This window comes from Acanthisitta chloris, unplaced genomic scaffold (assembly GCF_000695815.1).
Source record: "Acanthisitta chloris isolate BGI_N310 unplaced genomic scaffold, ASM69581v1 scaffold15216, whole genome shotgun sequence".
Lineage (NCBI taxonomy): Eukaryota > Metazoa > Chordata > Aves > Passeriformes > Acanthisittidae > Acanthisitta > Acanthisitta chloris.
In genome coordinates, this window is record NW_008678834.1 from 1 (window position 1) to 15,721 (window position 15,721).

Here is a 15,721-nt window from a genome sequence, read left to right on the forward strand (position 1 = left end):
TATATATATATATATCTCATTTGAGATTTTACATATATATATACATAACTTTTTCCCCTCCACACTAACATTTGCGAATCACCTTCGAACAAAATACCCCTTTATGGGAGGGCAGACAAACCAGGGGCAATAATAAGCTGGTTTTTCTCTCTGGAGAGCTGACAGATGCTCTGTAAAAGGTGAAGGCGCTGGAGGCAGGGACAGCGGCTCTGTCGGAGGTGCAATGTTTGGGGGAGGAAATCCGCTTCTTGCTCTTGCGTGTCCCCTGTGCCCTGGGTTCCTGCCCGCGGTATTTTTGCTTCGGGTGTTTCCTGCTATTTAGCCGCTCTGTGTATTTTAAAGCGGCGCGGGGGGAGGAGGGGAAGGGATGTGAGGGACAGGTTTTGCCGGGGACAGCCCCAGCGCTGGTCCCACTCATCTCCATCGCACATCCCTGTGGTCCCCAGAGCCACTGTGCTGTGCCCAGGAGATGGGTGGGAAAGCTGTGCCTAGAACTTGGACCAGTCCCCACTGGTCCGTGTCTTCCTTGAGGGATGAATGATCAAAATGCCTTTTTTCCTTTGGTTTTTTCCCCTCCCTTGTCTTTCTGTCGAAACCCCCTGGAGTGCTTGCAGAGCCACCCTTGGGCAAATGCAAAGCTGTGTTTTTTGTGTTAGATACTTGCTTTATTATATGGATTTTGTTTTGGTTTTCCTTCTTTTGTTTGGAAACAGTTTTTCTTTCATTTGTTGCTGATAAACATCAGGTGTTTTTTGGGAAGGGTGTGTGGGTGGGGGAGATTCTCTCCTCTGCTTCCTTAGCCGTGGGGAGTGAAAGCACAGACATCCTAGAGGAGGAACTGAGCTGAGCAGTGACTCCTGTCTCTCTGGCAGTGGCTGAATCCCTAAGGATTAGCCCTGTAAAACATCGGCTCAGCTGGAGTTTGCTGAGCAGGCACTGCCTGTTCCCGAGAGACAGGCAGCTGGGGTCGGGATAACCCTCCCTTTACCTGTTTGCACTTTCCTTTTTCCATTTTGCAACCTCCAAGTCAACAGAAAGGCTAAATTAAGGACTACGTGGGGAGTGAGTGGAAAAGTAAAAATGAAAAAGGCTGGCTCAGCAGTGCAGGGTGGGAGGGGGGAAGTGATGGAGCTGTATTCCTGGTCCTCCTGCCCTGGCCACCGTGGAGGGTTCCCCTCAGGTCACTCTATCCTTTGGGGGTTTGCAGTTTTTCTGGGCTATTGGAGATCAGGGACCTTCTCTTCTCCTCTCTGGAGGGAAGTCCTGCAGTGACCAGGAGGAGATGGGACTGCTCTGCAGTGCTGGCTCAAGCTTGATTTAGGGCTCTTCTTCTACCTATAAAAGCCTAATTCAAATTATTCTTCCCCTTTTTGACACAAATCTATATAGATATCCCTGTATATATGCATATATAAAAGATGTTATCCATATACACAAATGTATGTAGAGATCATGTATGTATAGGTAGATAGATTCCATCCTTACAGATGTGCACTCAGATATTATACACAGTTGGAAGGAGACTGTGGAAAAAGCCTAGATGGGACTCATGTTTCCAGGGATCTCCAAATATCTCACTCCAGGAAAGGAATTGCTTCAACTACACAAAGATGTGTGATCCTCAGGGAGTTCATCCATGAAAAGTATTAATTGTCCAACTTGACCCTTTTTCCCATCCAGCAGAACAGATCTTTTCTATCCTACAGAAATTTTTTTCTTCTGATATAATCTAAACTAAGAGCAGTGTAGACTTCATTTTCCATGAAAACCCATCCAAGAGGGTTGCTGAAAATAGACTGTGCTCTGAGAACAGACACCAGAAAAAGCAGTGGGGGCTGGGGGGAGGCAGGTCAGCTGGGGCAAGGAGTTCTGCAAAACAAATTAATGATGATAATCTCAGTTTGAGCTAAAAGCAGCTCATTAGCACCCGCGTGGGTCGGGGCCAGGGGATGTACCACCCTGCGGATACACTGGCCGTGTTTTATCATCCTGCTTTTATTTACCAGCAGATGGAAGATGGGTTGGGATGGGATGACATGTTCAAACTTTCAGACTTCACACAGGTTTGCTGTGGCAGAGGCATTTCCTCCAGAAAACAAACAAATGGCAAAAATACCCCAACCCCACCCACTCCAGACCTTGGAGCTTTGAGGATGGAGTCGGCTCCTTTCTGTCCCGAGCTTGGGGCAGGGAATCCTTCCAACCCAGCAATGGAAGTTTGGGTTTTCCTGATCCATAAATACACAGCCCAGCTCTTACACTGGGGCTTGGCTACAGGTGATAGAAGGATTGATTCAAACATATTGATTAAAACATATCTATTAAAACAAACATCAGCTTTTGTAGGCATCAGAGTGAGCTGGTTCCTCATCTTGGCAGGGAAGGTCGAGAAGAGGGTGGTGAGACACTGGCACAGGTTGCCCAGAGAGGCTGTGGCTGCCCCAACCCTGGCAGTGTTCAAAGCCAGGTTGGATAAAGCCTTGAGCAACCTGCTGTGGTTGGAGGCCCAGGGCAGGGGGTTGGGGCTGGATGATCTCTAAAGTCCATTCCAACCCCTAAAATTCTATGATAAGATGCTGTTTGGATTTAAGAGCGATATTTTGTAGTTCTTTTTTTTCCTATTTTTAATTGATGTTACAGATTTGAGTATCTTGTAGTTCTTTTTTTTCCCTATTTTTAATTGATGTTACAGATTTGGGACTTTGCTTCAGTAACTATAGTTACATTTATAAGATAATTTATTATTTATTTTCATTACTTACTTGTATTAGTTATTGGTTATTTCTCCTGCCATGGAAGTGATATCCTCGGTGGTTGCTTACAGTCTCACTGAAGATGAGAAACACTCACCAGGTACTCAGGGAGGCACTTGGCTCAGTGTAAACACTCACCAGGTACTCAGGGAGGCACTTCTGGGGGGGATGCTGTTCCCACACTGAGCACAGCAGCATTTGCTGTGTTCTAAACAGCATCTCTCCTCCAGAAGTGAGTGCATCCTCCTTTGAAAATGCATCGTAGACTCATTTTATTACCTACGTTTTCAGTGCCAATGTCCCTTTTCCCCCTATTTTTTAGGACAAAGACCCCAACCACAGCCCCACCTTGCTCTTCCCCAAATCTTGCAGAACTCAGTTGAAAGGCACAGCCCAAATTTCAGTGCTGAAGTTCCTCCCCTGGGGCGTTTGAAGCCTCCCAGAGCTGGGCACGTGTCTGAGCTGACCTGGCAGTGGGGGCATTGCTGGGGCTCCTGGCACTGCTCCCTCCGCAGCTCCCTGTGGTTGGGTTCCTAAACTGTTTCCCAGTGCTGCCAGGAAAATGTTATTAAGTTTTCTGTTGCCATTGTTGGACTCTGTGGTGGTGTGTGACAGCTTGGTGTGCCTGGAGGGGTGACAAATCTGCCACTGCACTTTGCCCTGGCCTGGCTGGTGCTTTTCTGCCACTGTGCTGGGTCAGGTGGGTTGGCTCAGAGTGGCATCTGGGCATCTCACCTGGCATGTGGGGAGCTGAACAGTTGAGGGCAGGAGACTGCAGCAGAGCCTGAAAAGGTGAGAAAACATCACTGGGCAAAAATCCCCAATTTACTTAAGACTTACCACTGGGAAATTAGCTGAAAAATAGGTTTAGGGCAATAAAGGAGGAAATAAAATGGTATCTCTAGGGTGGGAGAAGAGAATACATTGAAGTTGCAGTGTATTCTGTGGTTGGGGTGTGGCAATTCTGGCAGAAGGTTCCCAAATGCAGCAGAATCACTCCCTTGCCTTTCCCTGTGGATACACAAAGGGTCTGCTAGAAGCTGATGTAGGGAGAAGCTAAAAAACCCCAACACAACCCCGAAACTAAAAAAAGAAATAAAATCCCACATTAAGCTTTATTTTATTCAGACTCCTGTAGTGGTTGTGGGTTTTTTTGGTTTGTATTTTCTTTTTCCAAAACTGTTACTATTTAAATGCAGATTTTTAGCTTTTCCACTCGGGAGCTGGAGCTGGAAATTCTTTCCACTGCGTTGGTGCAGGAGGGAACAAACCACTGCTTTTAGTTTGCTCAAATAATCCATCCCTGGCTGGAGCCACGGGTTTCCTCCACCCTGCTCCCTCCCACTCCCACAGCGATCCCAGGATCTACTGTGGATGCTGATGGGGACAGGGATGGGGGGGGATACCACTTTTATCCCCATTTCCCCAAGGTTTTTCCCTTAAATTTCCCCAGAGCTTTATTTTTGCAAGCACCATGTGCACACTGGAGCAGCAAGCCTGAGTGGCAGCTTCATTTTTGGGGGCAAAATCCCCTTGTTTTCCTGGCATTAAGAAAAGGAGGTGGGATATTGCCAGGGAACCAAATTGCTTTTCAGTGTGGCACAGGAGGAGGATGCTCAGGGCTGGCCAAGGTTTGTGGCCCCATGACAGTACCCCCTGGACCATGGCAGAGGAAAACTTGGGCTGCCCAGTATTTTGGGGATGAGCCACTTCCAAGAATTAAGGAAGGGAAGTTTGGGGTGGGATGTGAGGTTTTCCTTACTTATTTCACACAGCTTCTTGGTCCATCAGTTGATGCCTTGCTCCCACCTCCATTCCTATTTCCCTCTCCCCAGACAGTGTGATGTGGTGGCTTATCCTTCAGCATGGAGATGTGCTGATTTTCTAGGGAGAAGGAGACAATGTGGGGCCAGATTTGCATGGTTCTTTGCTGCTGTTGAGAGGCACATCCAGGATAACTGTGTTTCCTATTCCCTGAGTTCAGCTCAACTGGCCAGAAAAGGAACAAATGAGCCTTTCAGCTTTGCCCCTCCTGCTGCAGCAGCAGGGCTGTGGGAGCACCTCTTCTCCCCTGGGATCCTGGCACTGTCCTGGAGGGACTGATGGTGCTGGGCTGTGTTCAATACCAGTGGGTTTGCAAGAGCAGTGTGAGGGTAGGATGAGCAGTTGGTCTGGAGCCCTGACTGCCACAACCTTGTGACCCAAACCAGAAATTTTTGGAGCTGATTTTATTGCCAACCATTGATGGTGTCCGGGTGCCAGTGAGGGAAATGGTTGGAACATTTTACCCTAAAGCATGGCCTGGAAAGCAGCAAGGATGATTCTGGCCTTAAAAGCTCTCCTGTCCATTCTCATGTGCTGCTCACCCACCTCAGGCTGCCACCATCCCCAGCACTTCCTCTGACCTGAATTTGCTTATTTCTGGGGCTGTGGATCCCCCAGCCAGGGGGGTTTGGGGCTTTTGCAAAGCGCAGGGTAGGGCTGGAGCAGGAACGAGCACCAGGGAACAGCAAAGTGCTGGTGTTTGCCATGGGAGGGAAGTGGTAGCTCATTCCTTTTATCTTCCTGGTGCCTTTTGAAGCAGCCCCAAGCGAGCGGCTCTGTCTTTGGTGTAACCAAACCTTACCTGGCACACAGGAAAAAGCAGCTGCAAGGCAGTAGGCAAATAAGGTGCTGGGGATGGAGATGCCTCCTCACCCACAACGCACCCATGGCCACCACTGCCTTTGCTTTGCAGGGGAACACAGGAGCAAAAGCACCCATGGCTTTGGGACCAGTTCCTTGGGGGTAATAGAGGACATGGGAAGGGCTGGATCCTCTGGGAGTGGGTTGTGATCACTCAGCACAAGGATGGGGATGGATGGAAGTGTTCAAAGCCAGGCTGGATGGTGCTTTGAGCAACCTGGTCTAGTGAAAGGTGTCCCTGCCCACAGCAGGGTGTTGGAACAGGATGTTCTTTAGGGTCCTTCTTACCCAAACCATTCTGTGATTCTATGATTCTCTATGCTCCCAGTGCTGTCGCTGCACCTGTGAGGTGCTTTTTAGTGGAGGGTTGTTTCCTGTGGGTCACAGGGTCTCGGCACAACTGGAGGCACTGGTTGCCACAGCCCTGTGGGTTCATATGCCACACATGTGCCCTCCTGGGGATGCAGTTTGTGTGTGTGGGTGGTTGAGGTCAGTGACCCTCCTGCCATGGGGTGGCCCTGGGGCAGCCCCTTGCCCTGCTGGGATTTGGGTGTCTGTCTGGCTCTGAGGGTTAACGTATGGGGCTTTTTTGGTAAAGGGTGAATTTAGCTTTAGAGTATGTTTGCTCCTCACCTTGGTGTGATAACTCATGGTGGCTGTAGGTGTGGCTTTGTCTGCCAGGGCAGGCAGGAGATCATAGAATCCTAGAATTTTAGGGGTTGGACCTTAGAGATCATTTAGTCCCAACCCCCTGCCCTGGGCAGGCCCACCTCCCCACTTAGCCTAAGTTGCTCAAGGCCTTGTCCAGCCTGGTAGCCTAAGTTACTCAAGGCCTTGTCCAGCCTGGCTTTGAACATCACCAGGGTTGGGGCATCCACTACTTCCATGGACAACCTGGGATGTAGGGAGACCTGGGCAGAAGCTGAAGCAGGTGCAGCACATCCCTTTGGCTGCACCCTGAAGGTCCCACTCTTCCTGAGTGGAGTCACCTCCTGCCCTGGCACGTGGTGGGAGCCCAGGTGAGATCAAGGTGCAGGGCCAGCTCCAGGGATACAGCAGTGTTCAGGCAGCTCAGGCGTGAAGCTGTGCATCAAGTGAAACTGTGTGGGTTAAATGAAGTCATACACAGCCAGGCACTTAGATAACTGTGTTTTGTCCTCTGGGAACATCAGGGAGCATTAGCACCATTAGACTTTGAGTGTTTGTCATCCCAGATAACACTAAAACACCCAGGATTAATTTGCTAACAGTGGTTGTTGCACTTCTGCAGTTTGAGGTCGACCATGCATGATGATAAGCAGCTTCACACATCCATCCCGGGGTGGGATTTACACCCAGCAAGTGCTGGGCTGAGTGTGTGTTAAAACATGCTGGCAAAGCCAGGTTGTTGTCCTGGTTGTGCAGTCCTGCAGTTTCGTGGAGCACCAGTGGTGTGTGGTGGTGGCTGTCACTGGGGGTGAAGCAGAGCAGATGTCCCTCTGGGATGGGATCCTTCCCTCACAGCCAGCCCTGGGAAAGGCAGCCAGTTAAAATAACAGTTTATCCTGCCTGGTGTCTTGCAGGATGGTGGAAGGATCCCAGAGCAGCCCTGCCTGGGGTCCTGCTTTATATCACAGGAGAGAGGCTGCCCTCCCAGCTGGGGATGTTGTAGGGTTTTTCTTACTCTTTTCACTATGTTCTTACTGCCTGTCAGCAAAGTCTAGGGATTAGATGTGTCCCTTATTTTGCCAGTCCATTTCCCCTTCCCTGCACGTGGGAAAAGAATCATAGAATTACAGAATGTTAGGGATTGGAATGGACCCTACAGATCATCTAGCCACACCCCCCTGCCATGGACAGGGTCACCTCCTCACTAGACTGGGATGCTCAAGGCCTCATCCATCCTGGCTTTGAACACCATCAGGGTTGGGGCAGCCACAGCCTCCCTGGGCAACCTGTGCCAGTGTCTCACCAAGAAGTTAAAGGTGGGGGGAAAAAAATAAAGTTAGTTTGAACCATGGAAATATAGCTTGAAGGGAGTTATTTGGAGCAGAAAGCTGAGCCTGGGTGTGATGCATGTCATTATCCCCCCAGTGGGCATCACACTGGTACCCTTCCCACATCACTTCAGGGCAGAAGTGTTTCCCATTAGGGAAATCTGATTTTATTCCAGGGAAGCTCCTGAAATGCTAGAGGAAAATGTTATTTCAGTGTTCACTCTGCAAGATGTTTGCTGTTGTGGGTTGCATCCAGGTTTACTTTGCTGGGCACTTCCCATGGGGTGTCACCTCGTGCCTCAGTTTCCCCAAAAACTGAATGAGATGCAATACCTCAGTGCACAATAGAGAAACACTGACTACTGTAGGGCTGTGCTGCTCCTGGGATTTTTGATCCTGTTACAGCAGGAGAAGCTCAAACATTTCCTTAAAGCGACCCCAGTGCCACCCTGTTGCAGTTTGTGTTTGCCTTGGCAGGGGAGGCAGGGCCAGGCTGGGTCTCCCCGGGGACTCAGAGGCTGCTGCAGAGCCCTGGGACAGCACAGCCTCTCTCGTGGGTGGCACCCGTGTTTATTTACCTTTTCATCACCTGATTGCTGTGCCCTGCCATGTTGCAGGCGCCAGCCCTGTGGGCTGCCAGCCCTGTTTGAGTTGGCAGGAGCTGGAGATTAACCTCCTGCTAAAATAGCCCGACGCCAGCCCTGTGTCTGCCCAGGGTGGCTGGGCTCATTCTGTACCCTTAGAGCATCTCATACTGGTATTTTGCAGCCCCAAACGGGCCAACATCACTGCATGATGCGATGGCACAGCAAGGAAAGAAGTTGTGATGTGACAAGCTTAGAGCAGGTGGCAAATGCTGGCAGTCTCTGGAGATGTTCTTTGTGCCCCTGCCAGGCAGAGCCCTGTGCGGTGGTGGAGCTGGGACTGCCTCGATAACCTAGAGGGATCATGCAGAGAAGGGCATGGAACTCTTGGAGCAATTCCAGAGGAGGGCACGAAGGTGATAAGAGGACTGGAGCATCTTCCCTATGAGGACAGGCTGGGGAAGTTGGGCCTGTTCAGCCTGGAGAAGAGAAGGTTGTGGGGAGACCTCAGAGCAACTTTCCAATATCTGAAGGGCCTACAAGGGAGTTGGAGAGGGACTCTTTGATAGAAACTGCAGTGATAGGTAATGGGTTCAAACTGAGGGAGGGGAAGTTTAGGTTAGATATCAAAAAAAGGTTTTTCCTTTGAGGGTGGTGAGACACTGGCACAGGTTGCCCAGGAACGGGCTGCCCCAGCCCTGGCAGTGTTCAAGACCAGGCTGGATGAGGCCTTGAGCATCCTGGTCTAGTGGGAAGGTGTCTCTGCCCAGGGCAGAGGGCTGTGGTTATATGATCTGTAAGGTCCATTCCACCTTCTAAAATTCTAGGATTCTATGCTCTCTGCTAGTGGGAACAACCCTGTGACATCTTGGCTTCTACCTGTTGGGGCATCTCCACTTTCTTGGCTCTGCTCTCCAAAGCTGCAGTGCAGAAGAGCAGGAGCAGAGGAACTGTGGATACACAGGTCCCGTGCTGGGATTGCTCAGCTGGAGAAGCTTCTGGTGCGAGTGGGTGCCCATTTTGGGGCACTCTGAGCAACGACTATCGCTTTCTACCCTTGATGGTGGTGTTGTGTTTTTATTCTGGCTGTACTGGGGAGCTTGTTCCTGGAGTGGGATCTCCGTGCTGAGCTCTGAGCCTTCGGCTGAAGAAAGAAGCTATTCAGGTGCCAGCTGGGAGTTTCCATTCCAGCCTGTTTGTGCTCACCGTGTTGTCCCAAGGGAATTACAGATTTGGGCTTTTGCTGGCTCCCTGCCTACAGCAGGTTTCCTAGCTGGGTGGGACATGGCACCAACCCTGCCTGGTGCCACGGGGCTGACTCACATAGAACTTGGGTTTTGGTGAGTAGCAAACCCTCTGGTTTCTAGTGAGACTTTGGAACTGAAAGGGAGAGGCTTCAGCCCCAAACCTTTCTGTTTTCTGGTGGGTTCTGATCAATTTAGACCCAAACCCACGAGATTATTGTGACTTTCTGTCCTTTTTCCCTGGGTATTTGTTGCAGAATTGGCGCTGAGCTGCTCCATGGTGGTGGAAGGAGTCGCTGGTGGCAGGGAACTGCCTGATGCTCAGTGTCCTCAGAGCTGGGTGTTTTGGGGAGGTGCCTGCAGCAGCACTGCTGTGTTTGAGGTTCGGTGGCAGCTGTGGTGGTGTCACTGTGCCACCCGTGGTGTTTCAGCTGGCTGCCCCGGCGCACGTGTTTCCTGAGTTCACAGCAACCTATTTTCATGCTTTAATCAAGATCTCATGCAAAGTCCTGGCTCTGCAAACGGCGTCGCTGCCGCTCGCCATGCAAACACCGCGTGGGAGAAGCACTGAGAGGACTGTGGTGTTTCAGGTGGCTGCTCAGGGTGGAAAGTCACCCCTGGGCACCCTGGCTGAGCCAAGACCTGTGGGAGCCTCAGACACCTCCCTCAGACACCTCCCTCAGGGCACCCACCTGCCCCCAGCCCTCTTACTTCGCACGTTTGTGTCCTCAGAGAGGAGCTTAGGTGGAAATAGTAGCTGCAGATCACTTCTACTTTTAATTTCAGTGGCTCTCTGGGCTGGGGAGAGGAAGCTGGGGGTGGAGAGGAGCTGTCTGCAAGAGGGACAAGAGCCACGTTCCTTTGGACATGGTCTGTGGAGCAATTTGAAACACTGAAGTCACTCCAAGATTATATAGACATATTTTGCTATAAGAATAGTTATCTACACTATATCCTGGTCTGTTTCTCACGATGGCAGTGGATCTGTGTAGCCTTATCTAGCTGGGATTAAAGCAACTCATAATGAGTGTGTCTGTGAGCACTGAGGAGCTGGTGCAGTTTGAAGCATAAACACGTTCAGCTACTTGTTTTCACTGGTTTGTTCAGTGAAGGTGGGTTTGGTTTGGGTTTGGTTGGGGTTGGGTTTTTTTTTCATCTCTCTGAATGAAAATAGATGATGGAAAACAGCCGAGCAGGTTTCGCTTCCTGCTCTCACTCAGGGCTCCACACTTGGGGTGCTTGGAGACAGCCTCATGTTTGGTCCAGTGATAGAGCATCAGAGGTTTCTGCCTCAAGCCAATTCCTCTTGAACTTCGTCTGGTCCCTTATTCCCTCCCAGAAACAGAAGGAGTTGGAGAAACATCTTCTTTTATCATAGAATTGTTCAGGTTGGAAAAGACCTCCAAGATCATTGAGTCCAGTCATTAACCCAGAACTGCCACCTGCTTATTGTTACCCCCATGGGGTGCAGAACTAGGCTGAGAGAGTTGGGGATGTTCAACCTGGAGAGGAGAAGGCTCAGGGAGACCTCAGAGCCCCTTCCAGTACCTAAAGGGGCTGCAAGAGAGCTGCAGCAAGACTTGGGATGATAGCCTGGAGTGATGGGACAAGGGGACATGTCTTCACACTGCCAGAGGGCAGGGTTAGTTGGGCTATTGGGATGCAATTCTTGGTTGTGGGTGCTGAGGCACTGGCACAGGTTGCCCAGAGGGCAGTGCACAGTGGTTACCTCATCACTGGAAATGTTCAAGGCCAGGGTGGACAGGGATTGGATCAACCTGGGCTAGTGGAAGGTGTCCCTGCCCATGGCAGGGGGTTGGAATGAGGTGAGCTTTAGGGTCCTTCCAACCCAAGCCGTTCTAGGGTTCTAGTGGGTGTGAAGGGAGACAAGCCCCAGTCAGCTGCCAAAATCAGGGGGACCACTCCAGAGCCCTCCCTGGGTGCAGGACCTTACAGCCTTGGGCTGACAGCAGGGTCAGCACATCCATTGCTGTGCACATGAGGATGCAGGAGTGATTCCCTTGGGGGGTACCAGGGTTTGTGCACTGCCCAGTGGCCGTGGGACCCCTCAGTACATCTGACATGTAAAGAGAACATTCACCCCACTGGGATGTGGGAGTCTCAGGGAGACTGTGGCAGGTGTTCAGGAGCCCTCAGGGTTTTTTCAGGTTGTGCAGCTGACTGGGCTCAGGTTTGGCTGGGAGAAGTGTGGATGGAGGCTCTGCACCCACCAGGGGACTCAGGAGGATGGCTTGGAGCAGCTGAGCACGGGCTTTGGATTTCTTTCCTAGAGCATTGCAGACTGTAAAGTACAACTGATTAACAGGAAACATGGTCTGAAAGTTACAGTCCCCAGCGGGGTTGTTTTGGGTTTCTGGCAGGGCATTTTACGGGATGGTTGGACTTCTGTGTCCTGGATTTGGAGAGGGCAACAGCTGAGGAGTATTTTTTTAGGCAGGCTGAGTGCAGGAATAAATGCTGCCGGAGCCACTTGCAGCACGGAAATGATGTTTCCAGGGCTGCTTACTTGGTGTTGGACTGAGAACTTTGAGAATCAGCTGCTTTGATGTGGGAATGTGTGCAGAACAAGGTGCAATTTGGGCTACTGAATGAAGTGTTGGGGCATGAGGGAAGGGATTGCTTAGTTAGGCCCAAATCACTAATTAATCTTTTTATTTTTATCATTTTTTTGCTATGTTGTGCTCATTGGACTGTTGATGAAAACACACAGAGCTCCCCGCAGAAGAAGGTAAGTCATGGGCTGGAGGTGAGGGTCCATGCCTTGAGTCTGGGTGGAGGGTGCTGGGGACGAGGAAGGGGGAATCTCTGGGGTCTTGTAATCTCAGTTTTAATCCCAGAGAAAGGTGGGCTGAGAGCAGATCTTCCCTGTGATGACAGGGCTACCAGCTGTGAATAGAAACATAGGGGATTCGGTTTCCGTAGTTAAAAATAGGCAAAGTAAAACCAGGGTCATGGCAGAAATGAAGGTGTTTAATATTGGAGAGAAACTCCCCATTGCAGTTCTGGATGTCCTCACCAATGCCCACAGCCAAGGAGCACTGGAGCAGCCCTGAGACAAGCAGAGATGGGGTCTTGTGGGTCTTAGGGGCTCAGTGGCCTAAATTGGCTGTCTTCTGGATGTTTCTTTTGAGCACTGACTGTGCTTGATTTCTTGTTGTCCCACCAGGAAAGTCCCTCTGGGAGTTGGTGCTGGAGCAGTTTGAAGATCTCCTCGTCCGCATCCTTTTGATGGCAGCTTTTCTGTCCTTTGTAAGTACCCCAGCTCAGGGTGGGCACCTTCCAGAGCATGTATGGCCCTGGGTGGCAACAGACAGCAAAGGAGCTGGGGACAGGTGCCTGTGGGGTGAAGGAGATGCAGCAGCAGTGCAGTAGTTTCTATGGCATAATGACAATGTCACTTAAAGATGGGACTTGATGATACCAAACTACTCCCTGGACTACCTGAGGCTGATGATTTGAGCCTGAACCAAACTACTCCCTGGGCTACCTGAGGCTGATGATTTGAGCCTGATTTGCAGTGCCCCAGTGCTGAGCTGTCAGCTCAGTTTTGCCCACAATCTGCCTTGAGAGCAACTCTGCATGAGGAGACGTTTCCCCCCAAGCTGCTGGAGCATGTCTGACTTTGTGAGTGTAGTCAGGGTGTTTGGCAGTGGGATGACAAAGCCAGGATTCTTGTCCTCTCCTTCTGGATATGACTTCTGGGTAGATAGGAGGGAGGCTGGTCCCTTGCAGGGTTCAATATGTTCCCAAACCACATGCACTGACCTGTTTGTTGGTGAATGCAGGTAGAGCAGGCATGAAACCCTGTGCCAGAGGTCCTTGTGCTGCTGCCTCTGCAGAGCAGTGAGGTATTGCTGCGTTGCCACATCACAGGTGGATGAGCAGTTAAATGGAATGGAAATATTTGTGCGTGTGCTCCATTTCTATTATAGTATGAGGTCTTTGTGGGGTGAAGAGTGGCTCAGGGTAGTAGAAGCTGTGAGGTCACTCCCCACTCTGCAGAGCTGCTCATACTGCATCCATTACTCAGGTTGCATTGCTTGCCTTCTGCTCAGGAGGGGCTGAATGCTGCCCAGTCTCCCTACTCGTGGCCATGGTCTCCCCATGGGTGCACTACTCCATTACTCAGGTTGCATCGCTTGCCTTCTGCTTAGGAGGGGCTGAGTGCTGCCCAGTCTCCCTACTCATGGCCATGGTCTCCCCATGGGTGCACTAAACAAAAATAGATGCTTTCTTGGTGCAAATACTCATCCAGGCATTGCACAGCTGTTTGCTCCAGCCCTGCTTGTTCAATGCATAAGGTTATCCCTAGCTGTTTGCACCAGCACTGCTTGTTCAATGCATAAGGTTATCCCAGCAGAGAAGTGAAGGCCTCGGTTAAACACCAGCAGTGGGATAAGACAGGTCCATGCTTTGACCAAGCCATGTGTGCCTGACCACACTCTGGGTTGTCTTCTCTCCAGCAAACACCACATGTCAGTTGGCTCTTATTTCCATCCTTCTTCTTAAAATGTTGGTGCTCATTGTTTGAATCACATTGTGCTCCTTCTCTTCTCTTGCCACCAGATCCTGGCCTGGTTTGAGGAAGGAGAGGAGACCACGACGGCGTTTGTGGAGCCCATTGTCATTATTATGATCCTGATTGCCAATGCTGTGGTGGGTGTGTGGCAGGTAAGGCACAGCCCCCCCAGCCAGTCCCCAGGTCTCTGCTCCCACAGCTGGGACACTTCATTCAAAGCTCTGGTTGCTTCATGGCATTGGAAACTCATTTCCCAACGGTTCAATTTTTGTGTTGACCATGCTGCCCCATGCAGATGCTCAGTTGTTGTGTGACCCTTGGCTTGTTCCTTCAGTCTTTCTTTGGCAACTTCTGTGTTTTGGATCTTAGAATCTTGCACTTATGAAGGCAAACACTACTTGTCTCCTGGCCAGGGCCATTTTCCAAGGGCAGTTTTTTGCCCTGTCCACCAGAAAGCCACAGTGGCTGCTGCCTCTTGCCTCACTGTGTCCCTCCTGGGGGATGAGCAAATGCCTCAGCCAGCAATGCTCCTCTTTTGTATATATTCTCTTTAAGGCCATTTATTTACCAGCAGCTTAATTTGAGGGGGGGTTACTGGATGGGGAAAAATATATTTGAGTGCAATCTGCCACTTCCTAAACCAAGAATGAGAAGATCAGCCCCAAAGGTCCATGCAGTGTCCAGGATCTGGTGTGATTTAAGCTAATAGGAATCATTGTGCAGCAGCTGAAGAATATGTGGCCCTTGTCCCATCCATGGTGCCAATGGAGTCCAAAGCTGACTCTGGGGTTTGGGTGCTCCTGTCTTTGCAGTGAGTGGGGAAGGAGCCTGTTTGCACCAGCAACTCCACCACCACCAGCTCTACTCCTTCTCTGTTTGCAGGAGAGAAATGCTGAGAGTGCCATCGAAGCTTTGAAGGAGTATGAGCCTGAGATGGGGAAGGTGATCCGTGCTGACCGCAGTGGGGTGCAGAGGATCCGCGCACGGGACATCGTCCCTGGGGACATCGTGGAGGTGGCAGGTAGGGTGCCATCACCCCAGGGCACAGGGTTGGATGGGCAGGTGGTACTGGCCCCCAAAGCTGGGGCTCATCAGCCTGCCAAGGCTTCACCCCGGGCATTGGGAGAAAAGAGGGAAAAAAAATATACATTTCTGACGCAGATTTTGTGTCTCGGGAGGGTTTCCCTGTTTTCTGGAAGAACTGGAAGAACTTTCAATTTCCTGCCAAGATTCCCTGTCTCTGGAAGTGGCTCTCCCACACACATCCCCAGACGAGGTGTGGGTGAAGGGCTGGTGCTGGGTGCTGCGCCGGCAGCAGCGCAGAGGGTTCGGTGCCGCAGGCAGCCTGCGTGGGCAGCCTTCCTTGGCATCTAGGATGGGTTATCCCGGGAGGGGGCAGAGACTGCAGGGTGCTTTTGCCTCCCCAATCAGGTTGGTATCCCTTCTGTCGGGGTTGTGCATTCAGCAGAGGATGCCTGAGGGTCTGCTGCCTGCCCCTGCGGAGCTGAGGAGGATGCATTCCAATTAGCCCGTTTTGTTTGTTCCTTAAACGATGCTGTAAACCCCTAGAGCCACAAAACTAATCCTCTCCTTTCCTCCTCATGGCCTTGCTAGTGGAAACATGCTGCAATCCCTCCCTCACCCGGCCAGCAAGTTGTTATTTATGTCTTCCAGTTGGGCTTCAGCTGGAAGGTGAACATAAAAATAATGCAGGGAGGATCAAGCAGAGGAGTGCTGGCCAGATCCTCAGCTGGGTGAGCTGGCAAGGCTCTCAAACCAGCTCCAGCAATGCACTCCAGCTGCTGACCCGGCCTTTAATTAAATTAATTAATTATGAATTGAATTCTGCCATCTCTCCCCAAATGCAGCCCATGCTGCCTGCCCATCAGCAGCCCTGTATTACTTTTTAATGGTGCAGTCAGCATTGTGACTGGGAGGG

At 50.8% G+C, this 15,721-nt stretch overlaps 1 protein-coding gene across 1 annotated transcript in view; it reads left to right on the forward strand.

Moving 5' to 3' along the window:
* Window positions 1-11,978: 11,978 nt before the first annotated feature.
* The window catches only part of LOC103804453 (sarcoplasmic/endoplasmic reticulum calcium ATPase 3), a gene marked incomplete at its 3' end in the record, with an annotated part of 22,390 nt that continues 18,647 nt past the window's right edge, over window positions 11,979-15,721 (forward strand). Inside the window, exons 1-4 of the mRNA XM_009077066.1 lie at window positions 11,979-11,991; window positions 12,430-12,512; window positions 13,830-13,934; window positions 14,665-14,803. Of these exons, the coding sequence (XP_009075314.1) occupies window positions 12,492-12,512; window positions 13,830-13,934; window positions 14,665-14,803 (265 nt within the window). The remainder of the gene's footprint in view (window positions 11,992-12,429; window positions 12,513-13,829; window positions 13,935-14,664; window positions 14,804-15,721) is intronic.